The following is an 18,060-nucleotide window of genomic DNA, read 5'->3' on the forward strand; positions in this document are numbered from 1 at the left end:
TCCTTGGTTTCCCTCCCCCTTCTGAATGTTTGGGTCCCTCTCTGGACCAAACGCACATCTCACAGAAGAGTTTGGGCCCAAGTGGTTTTGCACAGCCCTAGGAGGGAGGGAGTCACTGGCCCGATTCCTGACCTTGCCAGTTAAAAGGATCAGGAGTGGGTAATGGGAGCATGTGAATGGGGGCCTGGCAGGATTAGATAGGGAAACAAGATGTGCTGATGCCAAGTAGAGTCCTCATTTCTTAGGCCAGAGACAGTGCAGGCCTGTTAGGCAGAAGCAGAGGTCTTTCTCAGAATTGCTCCAAGGCCTGAAGATGGGATCCAGGACAGTAAGTCCTACAGTGAGTTAAGGGAAGGAAGGCCACGCTATCAGTTTTAGGATGGCTGTTGAATAGGGGGAAGTGGCTGTTTATCTCTGCAAGAGATTTGCAATGCAAATTAGTAACACGTTGGCAACTGATAAGATGGGGGATGAGGAGGGAGCAGGACCCACATTCTGCAGGGCGTGAGTGCCACAATATTATTTTCCGATCATCAATCATCGCACAAGTACCAGACTGGCTTGTTTCCAACACCCCTTGGCCTCCACTCGCATGGCTCCTTAGGTCTAATTCTGTATTCGTATTTACACACAACCGATACCTCCTCAGTCTTTGCATGGCCCATATTTATAATCTTGCCAACATGTATACGAGAGCCAGTTTGGTCTAGTGGTTACGGCAACGGGCTAGAAACCAGGAGACTCTGAGTTCTAGTCCCACCTGAGGCATGAAAGCCAGCTGGGTGAGCTTGGGCCAGTCACACTCAGCCCTAGGAAGGAGGCAATGGCAAACCACTTCTGAAATCTTGCCAAGAAAGCTGCAGGGTCCAGGCAGTCGCCGAGGGTTGGACATGATTGAACAGCAAAAAAAAAAAAAAAAAGTATGCATATACATAATGTAGAACTGAAGTTAGCTGCATTGGTGAAACTAAGTGCATCCAAAGCCATTCCTACAATTCTCCAGACCAGCTGAAAATTGAGCACAGCTGGAACGCTCCCAGTTTTACAGGGGTGTCTGCAAGTACCATAAAAAAAAACCCACAATGCACATAAGAACCAGTCTGAGCTTGTTTTACCACTGCAGCCACCATTTTGACTTTTTTGACCACACACAACTCTTTGCTGCTTTCCTTTAGTTCTCATGTTCAAAGGTCAGTTAAAGACTCAATTTCAGGAGCCGGTCAGACGTATGGCTCATCTTCCTGAAAATGCGGGCTCCTTTTCTGCATCAATCTGGGGTTCCTATTTCCTCTGGGTCAGGTATGAGTCCCGGGAGTTGATAATGCAACTTGTATCATAAGTTATTTCCTCTGATATGCCTGCTTGTTTCTGTGTCAGCAAGCATCTCACTTGCGCATGATTGCTAAAATTGCTCTTAATCTAACTGTCCATCAGCAAATACCTGTGTGCCCATTTCCTGAAACAATATAATTCAGCCTTGCAACTGAAGCTTTTCTATTTTCTTGTAAGATTTTGGTTGGCTTGGTGCCACGTGCTTCCCTTGCTTGCTTGAACCACCCCATTGACTGGACCCCATGCTCTGCCGCAAAAGATTTTGGGTTAAAATTACCCCAGCTGAGCTTGTGCGAATGCTTGGTCTTGAATTGGCTTGGTTAAATAGGATGGTGGGCCCGTCCACCTGTAATAATCCCCACAACTGGATTTCCATACAAGAGAGAGAACCCAGATGGTAATAAGTCCTGGGGACTGTCCCAGCACTGACCAGCATGGTGAGCCGGTGCAAAATTTGGTGGCAAGGAGACCTGCTCAGCTCAACCAAAGGGCAGGGCTTGCTTGCCCAAGATTGCCTCATTCTTGCTCAAGAGGCCCCAGAACAAGGTTTTTGGTCATGGCCACCTCCCCCCGCCCACCCCCCAGGTTTGGAACGAAAGTTAAGGGACGGTTCAAGGCATTTTCAGCAATGGAACCCAAGTTAGGACAGTACTGGGCTCTGCCATCACAGGGCATCTCTGCTGACTGTAAATACCCAGCACCCCAGGCAGTTGGTGGTCTCAATGCAGGGGTCCTGATTGGGGAAGGTGCCCGGAGCACCCTTCTCTGCTTAAACTAGTATTTCCTCTCCCTCAAACCCACCCCCAACCCTTTTTATGGTCTTTCTGACCTGGGAATTAAAAAAAAAAAAAACTTGTTAACCCCCCCCTTTTTTTTGTTCATTCCTCCACTTGGTGGAGCAAGGAGGAGCTGGGAGGGGGGAGAGCAAATTGTGCCCTCTTCGTCTTTCCTTCCTCCCCCCCCCTTTTTTTTTTTGCTTGCTGCTTCCCCTCCCCCTTTCAAAGGGTGGTTAGTCAATGCAAATTGTCTCATTAAAGAGAGAAGGAGGCGGGAGGTGTAATTAGAGGGCTCCTGCATATTTATTATGAGGAAGCAGACATACAAAGGCGGGGGGGGGGGGAAGATGGAGGTGGGAGTGCAAAAGGAGGAAGATGGAGAGAAACGGAGGGAAAGAGGAAGCATTGGAAAAGAAAAGGAATAAAAGGTGTGTGTGTGAGCGCGCGCGTGTTACTACACACGCGTGGAAGATACGGCAGCTGGAGCAACGTGCAAAGGGAAAAATGACGGCCAGAGGAAATCCAACAACGGGGAAATAAGGAGTAAAAGCAACTCTTCGCGGGCGCGTGTGAACATGTATACAGTATGCGTGTCCCTACAGATGTGCACACGGGCGGCAGACACAATCGAAGGTGCACAAATCAGGCATTGCCCGAACCGTGGGCACCCGGGTGCAAGCCCCACTGACCGGGGGGGGGGTGCGTTTTCCTGGGCGAAGGAGGGGAGCGAGGGCTTGGGGGGGGCGGCAGCCCGGCAGGCTGCAGAGGGAGGAAGAGGAAGGACAAAGCGGCGGGGGCCGGGCGAGGGGAGGGGAAGGGCGAGGCCGGGCTGGCCCGCCGCGGCCGGGGCAGAGAGAAGAGGGGGACGCGGCGGGAAGGGAAGAAGCGAAGCGACTTTTGGGGGGGGGTAGAGAAAGGGGCAGCCGAGCCCATGGGGCGCGCCCGCGGGCGGAGGAGGGGCCCCGGCAGGGCGATTAACGGGGCGATCACTGTCGCGGGGTGACAGGGAGGCAGCGCGAGTCAATAAAACGCGGAGAGCGGTGACAGGCGCCGCTTTAAATTACGCTGCGCGGCGGGCAGGGAGGGAGGGGAGGCGGCGCTCCCGGCCCTCCCCCTCCCCGCAGGGGAGGGAGCCTTCCCCCCTCCCCGAGCTGCAGGCCTCTCGGCAAAGAGACGCACCAGCGCGCCCCTAAGCAGACCCCCCTCCCCTCCCCTCCCCGATCTTTGCCGAACTGGTCGCTCAAAGGAGCGGCCACTAAAGGAGATGCAGGGAGGCAGGAGGGCGGCGGGGGACGGGGCGGGGGGGGCGCTGCCAGGCGAGATTTGTGGGGTGGTGGGAGAAGGCTCACCTGACCCCAGATAGCGTCTTCCCCCTAAGGAGCAATTGCGTATCGGCGGGCGGGAGGGGGCGGGGGGGTGATGCACGAGGGCTGGGCTGTGCAAAGATAGAGACACGAGCCCCCCCCCCCCGCTTTTGTTTAATCCCGCAATGCATTTAGGATTTCATTTGTATGTGATTTGCATACAATATGGAGGGGAGGATCTCTCGCCTTTGGCACCCTCCGATCTGCAGCTTTGTGGAGGAAGCGAAGGAGCTGCTGCTTCTCCCCCACCCCGGAAGAGGGACCTTCCCCAAATGGTGCATGGAAATAATAACACTGTCACTTTTTTTTTTGGTCCTGGAAGCAGATCGCGCTTTCAGGCAAAGGCCTCCCAGCGTGGGATTTTTCCACCCGCAAAAAGCACCCTTGGTCCCATTCTGGGGGGGACCAAAGATGGGGGGAGGCCCAGTGTCAGAAATGCCTGTGGCCCAACAGCTCCGCTTTGCACACCTGTCTTAAAAAAAAAAATCATGCCTAAGGTGGAGAGGCCCTCTGACTGGGTTTGTCCCTTTAAGACCTGGAGCTGAACTTCCAAAACATCCAGTGGGATTTTTTTTCCCCCTGTAAAAAGAAGGGTGACTTTCCCTGGCTTCTGAATCCCTGGAATCTTTCCGTGGTGGGAGCCCAAGTGTGCTTGTGTTACTGTTGTGTAGGCGCCCGTGTGCATGTTGGCCTGCGCATGCGTGCACAATTGTAATATGAGGTGGTGTCCTCTCCAAGGGCATCTACAATTTAAAGCCAATTGCAATAAGCCATGAAGATGGAGGCTGGGATATTACATCCATTGTAAGCAGCAGCGAAAAAGGAGGTGAATTTAGCCTTTCCCATTAGGGAGCTTCTGGTAAGGCCTGCGGAAGCGGGCCCAACGCAATAGGTTTTAAGCGGCAGATGTGGCCATATTTTAGACAGGAAGACTTTGGGGTCAACCCCGGGTCCTTTTAATTCTTTGCTTGCATTTAGTCACTGCAGAATGAATAAGCAACTGCGGAAATGTGTGTAATAAAAATGCAAGAACCACGGGAGGTCAGGCTTAATATTTATCCAGTCCAGTATTTGCTCAGTGGCCTAGCAGGATGCGCCAGGGAAGAATCACGTAAGTGGAATATTGGGGGGGGGGGGCGTTGTTCATATTCCCTAGCAAACCGCACTGAGCCACACAGAGCAATCAACAAAGACGACAAAATACAGCATTCGGAGTAGCCGTTGATACCCTAATCTCTGCAAATCTGCGTAACTTTTGAAGGCCAGCCTCTACATTCCTTTGGGCAAAGTGTGATCCTAAAATGTTTAAGCTGCAAAAGGATTCCCTGCCCGTAATATGAACAGCGGTGAGAAATGCAAAATGTTGCATTTCTGCACGGCACATTTCCTGGTACTAACAGGTAGACTAAGCCAACCTCGACACTATTTAGCTGTGTGGGCTAATTCCCAGAATTCTAAGGAAAGGCCATACCTGCTGGGGAATTCTGGGAATATATCTGGAGCACCCCAGATTGGGGAGGTTGAATTAGACAACTGCTCCTTGGGTGCTCCTCGCCAAGAGTGGGAGAGTAGATCAATTCTTTCTTTCTTTTTGAGGGACTATTCCTCACCTCTCCTCACCTGAGTAGCAAATGAAGTATTTTCAACCAGGGCCAAACTGATAGATAGGTGATATATTTCTTTAAAAAACTCAAATCCTGTCCTTTGAGAAAGACAAAAGTTTCCTTTTAATCACTAAATGGGCAAAATAAAATCACAGTACACTTTAAAACACTTTTATACAGCACCCTCCAAAATACAACTTATTCATTTGGCCATACATCATTCCAAAACCCATTTTTGTTTGCATATATGAAGAGAGCTTTAAAAAAGCTGAAATCTGACTGAGCAACTCCTTGCACAAGGCCTCTTCAGCACCGTTCTTCTAATTTCTAATATTCCACTTTGCAGTGCCCATATGAACAATGTTGCTTTGCATCCATGAGGACTAGCAACTTAGTTTCGTTACTGGAATGTAAACTACACTGTATTTCTGCCTTTATGCATGTTGAACTATTTGCAGGACTACTTTTAAAGTGAGAAGTTCAGCTCAAGATTATGACAACCCAGAGGTCAGGAGTAAAGGTACAACTTTAGTGTAGCACCACAACAGGCTACACACTTGAGATGGGCATTATTTTAATCCTGTTTTACTGTGAGCCGCCCAGAGTCCCCCCGTGGGGGAGAGATGGGCGGTGAATACATTTATAAAATCATCATCATCCTGGGAACTTACATGAGGGGGAATGGAAATGAACGTGCGTGGAAATGAACATAGATTCTTCTGCTTTCTCCCACACTCCTTCCTTCCATTTTGATGCAAGGTTTACAAAACACTCAGCACAAGCCGCTGTAAATGCACTAAAATGGTTGTACAAGCAGGTTTTGGGTGCCTCGAACAATGTGTTTAAAGTGTTGCACAAGCAGGGATCCAATCAGCTAACGAGTGTGACCAAAGCAGCAGCTGAGAAGGGCCACCAGTATTGCAGTGTGTGTGCAATACGTGTATTTCTTGTGCACCCGATAATTAGACACAGGAAATGCCCAGGTGTTCTTTGAGCCACGAACTGTACGTGTTCTTCCTTGTATGTTCCCACTGGAAATTTAGGATTTTTATACAGCTATCTGCCCTACCTTATAAAATCACTGATACAATCTCAGGTGTGTGTGCGTGTGTGTGTGTGTGTGTAATACCTTTACCTACATTATCGTAGGCTTTGGGGGGGTTGCCACTGTTTATGCATTATTTTCTTGTATATTGTTTCTTCCTGAGATTTACCAAGTATACATGGTGCTTTTATAATGATTTTTCCTAACTATTTTTTCTAGCTGCTTGTTCACAAAACTGTAAAGTCTTGAGTGGCAGGGGCGTAAGCACACTTCCTTGTGCACTGTGTTGGTGCGTATCTTTGTTGTTGTGCTGCTTTTCATGATGTGAAACTGGGCCCTTCTTCACTGTAGGCCTTAAACAGGAACTAGTCAAGACCAGATTCCTGCAACTTTATGATTTTGTGGTTTTGTCATACATAATTTTTGGGGGTAGCAGTGTGAAACTCAGCTTCTCAAAAAAATTAAATCTGTGGCATTTGCACAGATATGCACAACTGTTCCATTGCCTGTTTGCACACCTCTTCCAAAGAACTATATTCAAATATTCTCCTCTCAGATTGAACAAGACCTGATGGAAAGTTGACATTAAAAATGACAGACACTCCTTTCCTTGACTCGCTTTCTCCCAAAGGTTTAGGGACTACAACACCTAGCCGGGAATCCTAGGAGCTGTAATCCCACACATCTTTGGAAGGGGATGAGCTTGATAGGAAAACTGCCAGACAGATGAAGGAGCTGCACCCCATCAACATCTGGAGGGCTACAGATCCCCCATCCTTGATCTAGCCTTCCATCCAGTGGCAAGCAAAATACTTCAAGGGTATAAATCACTGTAGTACAGTAGTGACAGCTTTCAGCATAAGCTTGGCCCTGGGATCTGGTGTTTAGAGGTAGACTGCCCCTGTGGTTGGAGGTTCAGTTTATCTTCTCCTCCCCTAAATCCATGACTTGGGGATGTTGAGCAAGTGGGGGCCATGTGTTAACACTGCGCTACACGCATAAAGCTCTTAGTGCCTTCTAGACACTTTTTGGTACACTTTTAGTACACCTTTTCATCAAATTTGGCCGGGGATGGTCGGATTTGTAGAGGCTGACAGCTCAGGGTGGTTGAAGAAGCCAGTTTGAAACTGTATTTCATTCGTGTAGGTGAACCTGAGTCTGCCACAGCACAGATGCTCTCAAAGGGTGGCGAGGGAGGAAGCTTCCAACCACAAGCCAATCTTTAGTTTAATGGGGTGGCAGGTGAGAAAATAAGGTGAATAGCCGATTCGCTCAAGCAAATCACACCCGTTCATTCAGCACCTCAAGTGCTGAGACCATCAAAAGGACAGGAAGTTTGGGAACGAGAAAATTCACGGTTGGGCCCCAGTTGCCCCAAAGAAATGGGGTGCGAAAGCAGGCAACCCAGCAAGCTTGTTGTAAAAGGGGCTGCCCACTGCAGGGGCTGTAAGAAAGGGCCTCGCTTAGGAAACCTCAGCCCGCCAGGAACTCCGCTGCTTCCATCCTTCTAAGGACATTATTTCCCAACTGTGACACGGCGACCGCTTTGTGCAAAGCACGCATTGTCTCCCCGGATTCTTCCCCTGGTTTGCCTTGTATGCAGCCACAATGGCATGGGTACCCCTGACCTCAGCCTACCCTTTCATTCGGCAAGTGCCTCGAATCACCCTCTCGTAAATAAAACCGCTCAAAGACAGTTTCGCCCGGCCTTTCTAGGAAACAGGGAAGGATGCTCCGCAGCGTTCCAGCTTTTACTGGCAACGTGCAACGCGAGGGCTGATCTAAGACAAAAGGTAGTGCCTGCTTCCCGCTCGTCACCATATTGCAACAGGGCCCCCCCGCAGAGTTCTGACGGTCATCCCAGAGATCGCCTAACTTCTTTGGCCCCAAACCAGCCAGAATTCATTCCAGGGTTCAGGAATCTGGAATGCTAAAATAGACTTTCCTCCAGGATCAAGGAATGGGAAGAGAAGGGGATCAAGAGCAGAAATGAGATTGCATAACCCTTCAGAAATCTGGCAATCCTCACACCATTACACACACACACACACGCACACAATTTTTGGCAATCTGCAAATATCAGAAGTTTGCTTTGGGAAAATGCACACCGCACACCAGCTGGCCAGTCCCATCATGCTTTTAACACCTTCCTCTGCCCACACCAAGGGAGTTGGCATTTTTACCGCCACTCTCAAGGGGATCTCCTTGAGAATTTTACACACACACATTTTCAGGGCCACCCGGATCTCAGAAATCCAGGAGAAGCCTCTGCCAGAGTGCCATATCACTGTGAACCCTTTCAGACTCAGTTTCCCCTTCTTCTCATGTTGGCAATAAAGGACTTTTGCAGCTTGCAAAAGCATTCCATGAAATGGCCATAAAAACACAGATTATAATCCAGTTGGGGCTTAAATTGCTGACTACAACGCATGGAATAAGAATCTAAACAGAGAAGTCAACAGTCTCCCTGAGCATGCCAAAAGTGCATATTGTGCAGCATGGAGTATTGCATAGCCTGCCCTCATATTTTGTGGGTGGAGCAGAGCAGCTCTCCATCAGCATCCAGATTTGAGCCCTGCCATTAATCTCTGGATTCCAGTGGACACAAAAGAGACCCAGAATATCCACCTCCCTTGCTTCCTCTGGAGAAGCCAGGATTCCTAGTTCCGACTGCTAGCCCAACCCAGGCGTTGACTAACTTTTGGCTGGGGTTTCCATTTTCCCCCTCCCCACCTGCACCTCATCAGGTGAACCCAGAGAAGGCCGAGGTCAGCGAGCCAAACGGAGTGAGTGAGCGAAGGAATCAGCGAGGGGAGGGAGGGGAGGAAGAAAGATTGTAAAATCAATTAAATGAGTTGCTAAGGGAGCCTCGTGTCGACAGTCTGTCGCGGAGTGGAAAATATGAGCTGCCGAAACACACTCCTGCCTTCCACACCTCTGCCACGGGCCTTCCCAAGCCCTTCCATCATTCTGTTCATCTGCTGTCAGAGGGTCGAAGGCAGAGCCCGGCCGGGGCAGGAGGGAGGCAGGAGGCGTGGGGGCAGAGGGGCACCTCAGGGCAGCTGGCCGGAAGGCTCGGAGGATGGGCCACCCCTCGGGAGGGCACCGCACCGCACTGGCAGGGAGGCTGGCAAAGGAGAGGGCAGGCAGGGCCAGCGGCAAACGGGGAGCAGGGCTCTGCCAGGAGGAAGAGGAGCGGGCGAGGGGGAACGCGAAGCTGGGGTGCCCGGCAAGGGGGAGCCAAGGGGAGCCGGGAGGAAGGGGGTGGAGCTGGGAGGGGTGGAGTCGGGCCATCCAGGAGGCAAAGGGAACTTCTGAACTGGGGCAGGTGAGCAGCCCACACCTGTTCCTGGAAATGTCGGGGGGGGGGGCTTTCCACCTTTCCAGGATAGAGGAGAGGGAGGGGGAAGAGGGAGGAAGGGTCAAGGGGGGGGGCGGTTCTCCAGACCTTCCAGTAGTTTTAACACACACACATTATTTCTGGGATGCCTCCCCCCCACCCCGCATTGCTCCTCCAGCCCTGGATCGCTCTAGTTTCGCTCCTTGGACCCTTGAAGAAAAGGGGGGGGATCAGGGAAGAGGGGCAGCTGCCCCCAAACCTGGCCAAACTCTCCGCCGCGCCGCCCCCCCCCTCGTCCCCGCTCCGCTCGGCTGTCACATTGGGAAGCTGCGACAGTTGTCCCCCGACGGAAGCCTCCCTGCCGCTCGGCCCTCCGGGTCGTCCGCCCCCCAACCCCTCGCCCCCGGCGCTGCCCTCCCGGCTCAGGCGCGCGCTCGCTGTGCCGCCGCCTCCCCCGAGCCTCGTCCCCCGCTCGGGTCTCTCCAGCGGGACATTGTGCCACCGCCGCCACCGGCAGCAGCAGCAGCGGCGGCGGCGGCTCGGGGCTCGCTCCCTCCCTCCTCCTCCTCCTCCTCCTCCTCCTCCTAGCCTGCCCGCCCCCGCTCGCTTCGCCGCCCCTCCAGCCGCCCCTTTTCCGCATTCATTTATCCCTCGCCCGCCGCCCGCCCGCCCGCCTGCCGCTGCTCCGGGCGCCTCGGCCGCCAGCTTTCCTGCGCTCCACCTGCCCGCCCGACCGCCCCTTCCTCCCTTTCCGCGCTTCGGCCCTCCTCCGGCCGGCCCGGCCCGGCCCGGCCCGGCCCGGCCCGGCCCTCCGCGCCGGCTGTACTGCCTGCCTTCCCCGCGCCCTGCTCCCTTCCTGCCAGCCCGCCCGCCTGCCTGCCTTCCGCCCGGCTCGCCAGCCCGTGCATCCCCGCCTCCCGCTCTCCCTGGGGCGCTGCGCGCGCTGGCGGGGACTGGCCGGCCGGCTGGCCGGTCGACCGCCGCCGCGCTGCTTCCTCCGCCGCCTCTTCCTGCTGCCGCCGCCGCCGCCGCCGCCCGCTCTGCCCGCCCGCCGCCGCCTCTGCCTCTCTGCCGCTTGCGCGCTGGCTGGCGCGGAGCGAGGGATAGGAAATCGATGCCACTTACACCTCCGCCGACGAGAGAGGGGACCAGCAGGCGCCGCTGACGCTCCTGGCCGCCGGGGTGGGTGGGGTGGCCGAGGAGGGGGCCGGGCGGGCTCAGTTGTCAGCGCGGCTGGTCTGGCGGCGGCTCCTCCGCGCCGTTCCTCGCTCGGCTCGGCTCAGGCAGGCAAAAATCGATGGGGTTCGCCGCGCCGGGGCTTCCCCATTGATTTACACTCGTCCGCCTCCCAGCCTGCCTCGTTCCCTCGCTCCGCGGACCTGGCGGCTGCCTTCCAACACAATGGAATAATCAATTCAGCCCTCCGCCTCTCCCTCCTCCCTCCTCCCTCCTCCCTCGCTCGCTCGCTCGCGCCCGCCTCCCGCCAGCTGCACACTCGCAGGCGCACACTCGCCCTTACACACGCGCGCGCGCGCACACCCGTACACGAGCCAGGCGGCGGGAGGGGCCGCTTGGCAGGTGCAGTTGAGCAGGATGGGAAATGGAGTCTCAGGCCCGCTGGCCAAGCAGGAGAATAATAATAGTAATAATAACAATAACAATAACAATAATAATAGATATAATTAATAAATATATATATTGTGGTGGTGGTGGTGGTGGTGATGATGCTTTGGTGTCCCAAGGAGCGGGAATGGGGAGCTGTCTTCCCAGGGAGGGTCTCCCCCTTGGAAGTCGTACAACAGCCCGGCAAGGTGGGCCAGTGCTGGAAGGGACCTGGGGCCAAGAGAGGAAGTTTGGATTGCTGGCCACCCAGAACTCAGGTTGTCCCCCCCGCCCTGTAATCACCTCAGGGGGGTTCATGCACCAGGGGGTTGACAGAGAAGCAGAGACGGTACCTGCCGGAGCCGCAAAGGTGCGCCCTTCCTAAAGGGACTAGTTGTGGGCCCTGGAGACATTGTGCCTGCCCTGGACTTGGAAGACCAGGGTTCCTGCCAGCCGTTCAAAGTTCGGGCCTTTCCGAAATTGCTCCCCACCCCCTTTTCACCCCTGTAGCCAAGCACAGCGATGGCCCCCAAACCTCATTTTTCTCACTGCTGACATTCTGCCACCAAAAATTGGCACAAAATGTAACATTCCAGAAGAGCCATTTCCGGCCATATTTCAAAAGCAAAGGGAGGAAAACAGTCTGTGTTCCTTTGGACATCCCCACGCTGCTTTTAAAGGACACCCCCCAGCCACAAAAATATCCACACACATGATGTCACTGCTCTTGCCCTGCGAGGAGGCAGCGGTGGGGAAGCTCAATGGCCATTTTTGAAAAGGGCAGCTGCTGAAGATGTGCTCTCTAACCCTGCCTCGAACTGCAATGACCATCAGCTTTTGCCAACCCAATCCTATAAAAGTACGCAAGAGAAGAACCAGGCCTTCCGGCAAGGCATGGAACTCCCTGCCACAAGATGTGGTGCTGGCCACTGACTCGGAGATTAATCCATGGAGGAGGCTCTATCTGCTGCAGCCAACAAAGTAAGCCTCCTGCTTTAGCTGCAGTCTACCTGTGGTTAGCAAGTGCTCAAGAAGCAAAGAGTTGGGGCTGGAGCTGCGGGAAAAAAAATTACTTCCAAGGCCAGCTTGACCACCATTGGAAACAGGATGAGCTAAAGACTGAGCATTGCTCTGATCCAGCACATCTGTTATCCTTAAGAGCTCCTGAGCAGGTGCAGAGTTCATTTTTCTCACTTGGGGGGAAGCTCCATCCATGTATTTCTTCTATGAGTCCAAACCTTGCCCTGATATTGGAAAAAGTTCTGCCCTTAATTACTGGCTCCAATTCTCCCCCAATTCCCTCCCCCCGCATTCTTCCTGAGCCCGTTAACATGGATAAGAGGGAAACAAGATGATTCTTGCAACTGGGTCCCACAATGCCATTTAGTGTGGGTGTCACAGGGCGCTGTCCTTGAGCAAGAGCAAAGCAGAAAATGCAGCAATGTTCAAAATTTGAATTTTCCTGCTAAGCCTTCCCATCTCAGTTGGTCAGAGGAAACCCTCAATTTTTGTGTAAAGCAGACAGAAGGAAGCTTTGGGGGAGAGGAAAGATTAACTACCACCCTTTTTTTTTTAATGCTCTACTTTGAAAGGTTGTCTGGGAGCATTCCCACAACCTGAAGGCAGGTGCCTGAATAAAACAGTTCAAGCAAGTAAGCCAGGTTCACACAACCTTGAAACCCAGAATCACTGGCTTCTCCTCCCAAGATATGCCAGAGCGAACAAGTCTGATCTGTTTCTTGTCCAAATCCAGAAAAGGTGATGACCAACTGCTAAGCTGCAGTCTGTGTAACCATCATTTATTGATTCCATGCTAGGTTTGCTCATGGCCTTGAGCCATAAACCACAGTATGGTTTATAAGGCCCAGTGGTCAGGTACTCACAGTAAACCAAGTTAACAGCAAAGAAATAAGATAATCAGGTTTAAGAGTTTGTGAAAAGTTGGTGTGTCTGGACCACCAGACGTGGACTGAAACTGGCTTAAAATAGCAGAGGAGACGACAAACCCCAAATGCCAGCTAGCCTCTGGACAGCCACAGATCTGGACTTCTTAAGGCAACGTCTGCAGCTGACAAGCACAAGCCATTCTTATGCCTATTTTACAGATGAGGAGGACTGAGAGCATTTAGCACCACACCCAGCCAGAGCAGAGATGGCTCTTCAGTGGCCTTTGCTCTGCCAACCTACAAAACTAGGAATTTACTAGGGATGTAGGCTGGGTGCAGGCAGCCACCCGTTCACACAACACCTGGGTTAGTTTTAGCCTTTTAGTGAGGCTGAGTGTGAAGACAACCCATTTTGCTCAGTCTATCCTGGAACCCCAGAAAATGGGCTTATCCAGTAACCACCTGCAGTGTGGTGGTGGTGGTGGGGAGATCCAAGTCTCGTGCACCAGATGTAGGCCTAAGGCAGGCTTCCCCAATTTAGTACCTTCCAGATGTGTAAGAGGCCCGAGACTGGAAAACTGAGACTTTGGCAGAGAAACACATGTGCCTCGTTTTTCCAAAACTCAGGAACAGGGCTTGGATTTTTTAAAAAAAGTTAGCAACCTATGAAATACTTCATGGTGGTGGTTGTTGTTGTTATTATTATTGTCTCTCTGAATCATTTATTCTAGCAAGATCCCCTCCCCCACCACTTTCCCCCGAAAAGAGAATTATTCAAAAGATGTATTTTTGCAAAAAGAAATTACTTTAGGGTCGGGAGAATCTTGCAGCAGGTTATTTCCGCGCGTCCCCGCCCCCTGCACCCCCCCACCGCCCCGGGAAGAAGGGCAAAAGTGCTGCCAGGCTGTCCGTCCTTCCGCGCAGGGAACCCAGGAATGTTGGCTTGGAAGGAGTTAAGCCTATGCCGCCCCCCCCACCGGTTGGGAATGCACCCCCTCCCCTGCTGTTCTTAATTGCAGCTTTCCGGTTACCGTAGCAACCGTGATCGAGGGAGCGAGACAGTCACATGGGGAGAGGAATAAAAAATAGAACAGCGAGAGAGGAGCAAATTAAAAAAGGGAGAAGGGAGACAGACGGGCTGCGAAGGTACCTGCTGGGAAGCGGAAAAACTACGACTCCCAAGTGCCCTTGCGCCGCTCCCGGCCTTTTGTGCAGCTGCCCTTCCTTCCCCTCCCCCCCACTTCGCCCCTATTAGGGCTGTAAACGCACGGACGAGGAACAAGAGCTCTCTCTTTGTTTTCTGGGTAAAAGGAAGAGAAAAAGCTTGGAAAGCCGCCTCGGAGCTTCGTTCCGTCCGGCGATTCCCTTTGCAAAGGACGCCGGGAGGTGTAGTTCTCGGCAAGGGAAGCTCGTAGTTCTCTGCAAACATGGAGCGGGGCTCTGCCCGCGAGGCGCCCGCAGCCCCGGGCCCCCCGCCGGGGGAAGGTCAGTGGCCCGCGCCCTGCCTCGGTGCTGCTGGGAGCGCCAGGGATGGGTGGAGGGGGCCGGCGGGGGCCGGTGCGGAGCAGAAGCAACGGGCGGGAGTGCAGTTGAAGCGGGCGGCGCTAACAGTGGCCCCCCAGCCTCGCTTCCGCCCCCCCCAAAAGCCCAGGGTGCGCTAGCTCTCTCCTGCCTGTTAAGCCTGCCCGAAGAATGGCTTAGCCGGCAGCCGCCCTGCAATGAACAACGAACGCGCAACGTGCAAGATCCCAGTTGCAAAAATCCCCAGGACCGCTAGATGGCAGTGGGGAAACAGAAACTTCCTTGGAGTAAGGCCGCCTGCGGTTTGCAGCCCAGGTCTGAAAGCCACTAGACTTCCTTAACTTTTGCCCTTGGCCCGCCCTAGGGCCACTGTGATGCGGCTTACAAACCATGGCTTGTGCCTTAGTGGCTTGTGTAAGCACAGTCCATGGTGGCTTTCTCCTGAAATCATGGCAAGGCAAACCAGCCCTGGAGAAGCCTGGGTTCGACTGCACCCTCGGCCGCCTTCAGGTTGTGAAAGAAAAGCGGGAGGTCATTAAATAAAAAATGGCCTGTTCCTGAAACAGAAAGGCAGGAGAAACCCAGGAAGTACTATTTGGGGAGATTAAAACAAATATTATTTCAGTCTAGGCTTCGCCGCTGCTGTGACCCTGAATTTGTTTCGTTTTTGGAAGACTGGGGCAGAGGAAGATGATTTTGTTAATCAGGTAGAGACCTCTTAAAAGCATTTCCCAGTCTGATGCGTCCTAGGAGGTGCACCTGAAGCCTAAAAGGGGCCTTGAAGCAGATGTGGGCAGCGTGCAGGCCCACATCTGCTCCAAAGCCCCTTTTCAATTCTGAATTCAAAATCATGTACGTGTCTTTTAACATAGCTCTTCATCAGCTTGATCTCCAAAACAGCAGAACCAGCTGAGCAATAGACAAAGAGGAGAGTCCAGTTTTTAGCAGAAAAAAATCATTCGGCTTGCTTGCAATTTGGGATTCTTCCTCGTTTTTCCCCAGATCACGTCTCCGGGTTTATCGAGGTGGAACAAAAGTTTCTTTTTGGGCCTGACACCGTCGAGAAGTTGGGGAAGCTGGGGGCGATCCGGGAAGGCAGTGTCTCTTTTCGGGACTGCTATTATGATGTACCAGACTGGTTCCTGACTCGGGCGGACCACTGGCTGCGGGAACGTGAAGGGGCTGGCTGGGAGCTAAAATGTCCCCCCCAGTTAGCGGCTGAGGTTATGGGAAGCAAGGGGACACCATGCGCGGCACGGATGGATAACCATCCCTCTCCACCTTCGCCACCACCAAAGGTCTCAAGCCGACCCCAAGCAGCCACTCAGTACCAAGAAGTGACATCTCCCCAAGATATCGTGACCCGCATCTGTGGATTATTAGAGAAAGACCCAGCTGAGAGCTGGAGGGGCTGCGTGTCCGAAGCAGTAGAAGGACTCAACTTGCAAGTGTTTGCCAGCTTTGTGACCACACGGCGCAAATACCGTGTGGGCGACCTGCACGTGGATCTTGACGAGGCAGATTTCGGCTACACCGTGGGCGAGGTGGAAGCCGTTGTCCCGCGGTTAGAAGAAGTCCCCGAAGCTTTGGAGAAGATAGAGAAGTTTGGTAGACAGCTAGGTGAGGCTGGTCTTCTGCAATCTGGGTGGAGGGGTGATACATTTCAATTTTTTTTTTTAATAATCGGATGTCTCAGTCTTAACCGTGCTTAAGGACGTTAAGGACAGCGGAAAGTTTAGGTCCACTTTTCACCACGTTCACTCACTGCTGCTGTAAACTTAGCTCAAAACTTTGTTCTAGGTCAAGCACAGTGTTTCTCAAGCTTGGGAACTTGTGTGCACGGCAACTCCCAGAATTCCCCAGCCAGCCATGAGTTCCCAGAATCCCCCAGCCAGCCATGCTGGCTGGGGAATTCTGGGAGTTGCCGTCCACACATCTTAAAGTTCCTAAGGTTGAGAAGCTTTGGTCCAGCGTGTTGATAGAAGGAAAACTCCCTTTTTTTTCCTACCTCTGTTAGGCTTTGAAGAGAAGACAGCCATTCCTGGCAAGATGTCTGTATACCTGCACAAATTCAGACCTGCCCATTACAAGGTTTTGATGGAGGCTGGAATCGTGCGGAAAGTGAAAAATGATGGACAAGATGGAAATGTCTGATGGGGGCAGGAACCAGGATGGGGTGAGAGAGTTCCATCTTCAAACTACTGGCCTCCGTGCCAGAATTATCCTTAAATTAAAAGAATAATTAAAGTAAAGTCCCTTTCTCCTTTCGTGCCCCAATTTTTCGTAAGAAAAACAGTTGTAAAGGATTTCTAAGCGGTTTCTTTTCTTCTTCTTACTCCCATGTAATTGTTCTGTTCTGCCCCGTTCCTTTCGCCCTTTAGCGTTTCATGAGCCTGACGTGACATCACAGCAGGTGAGCCAATGGCTGAAAGAGGGGCGGGGCTTGGCTTGTGGGCAGACAGTCCCCAGGTTGGAAGGGGGAAAAGGTTTGTTCACGATCAGACCTAAATGGCTTCTGATGGGGATCAGACAGACAGAAGAAACGTGCTAAAGGAAGCACAACGTGCCACGTAGCTACAGAACTCACAACCAGCTTCGCACGTCACATTAAATTAACCTGGTTGGCATTAAAAAGGGGCAAAGCTTTGATCATGTGATGAGGGCTGCCATCTTGATTTTTTTGACCCCTGGCAGATGCCTCTGGCTTAGCATGTTTGGTGAACTTCAGTATTCTGGTTTGGCCCATGTTTGTGGCTCCCTCGGCCAGCCTTTCTCTCCGACTTCGCCAACCGGGGATTGTGGGAGTTGAGGACCAGCCAGGCTTGCTTTGACCAGGGTTTATTAACAAGCCCCAGGGTGGGCTTTGCATGCTGCACGCTAAGCCAGATGTTCGTGGTTCACGCTGTGTGCTCGGGCAGACACAACGTTCAGCCTCGGGGCAATACGTGAGCTAGGCTGGGGAGCCCTTCTCCCGAGAGGACCTCAAGGGAGACTTTTCCTCCAGGTTCAACTTGCTGGACAGGTGGGAAGGGGAGGAAAACCGGTGGCCCTGGGGCATGACGGGAGCTGGAGACCAGAGGAGGAAAGCCGGTGGCTCGAGGGTTACACATCTGTGCCCAGCATGGCTAACTTGTTCCATAACCCAGGAGGAGCTGGTGGATCTGCACGGAGGGCACCTCTTCCCTTGCTTTAGCTTGTGCTTGGGGGACTGCCAAGGGGGTGTGCCTGGGGGAAGATTTAGGCAGGGCAACCTCTGAGGGGGAAACTCTTGGGCAGAACATCTGAAGGGAGCCCCGAAGAGGGAGAGGGCCCGGGCGCGTGAGGCTCTGGCGATTCTACGGACAGCTTCTTCTCCTTCCCTCCACTCTTTATCTTCATTGATTTCCATTTAGTCTCACTCAGTTGTTGTGGAGTTCCCCATCTGGCTGATCAATTGAATTGATTTCCCAGCAGTTGAAGTGAGGAGAGAGGGAAGTGCTGACAAGAGATCGGGATTCCCATATTTACGCACCCGCGCGTGCGCACGCTCGGCGATTCCCTGGTCCGGATGGGGCTCCCTGGCCCGTTCTTTCGGAAACCTTCCTTAGAAA

General features: G+C 52.9%; 1 protein-coding gene across 1 annotated transcript; it reads left to right on the top strand.

Annotated features, from left to right (window-relative positions):
- Positions 1-14,262: 14,262 nt before the first annotated feature.
- On the top strand, positions 14,263-16,720 carry THTPA (thiamine triphosphatase). The gene is made up of 3 exons (XM_063301576.1): positions 14,263-14,434; positions 15,473-16,090; positions 16,488-16,720. Exons 1-3 carry the CDS (start codon positions 14,377-14,379, stop codon positions 16,622-16,624), a joined length of 813 nt encoding a protein of 270 aa, XP_063157646.1. The 5' UTR covers positions 14,263-14,376; the 3' UTR covers positions 16,625-16,720.
- Positions 16,721-18,060: the final 1,340 nt, after the last annotated feature.

This window comes from Candoia aspera, chromosome 4 (genome assembly GCF_035149785.1).
Source record: "Candoia aspera isolate rCanAsp1 chromosome 4, rCanAsp1.hap2, whole genome shotgun sequence".
Lineage (NCBI taxonomy): Eukaryota > Metazoa > Chordata > Lepidosauria > Squamata > Boidae > Candoia > Candoia aspera.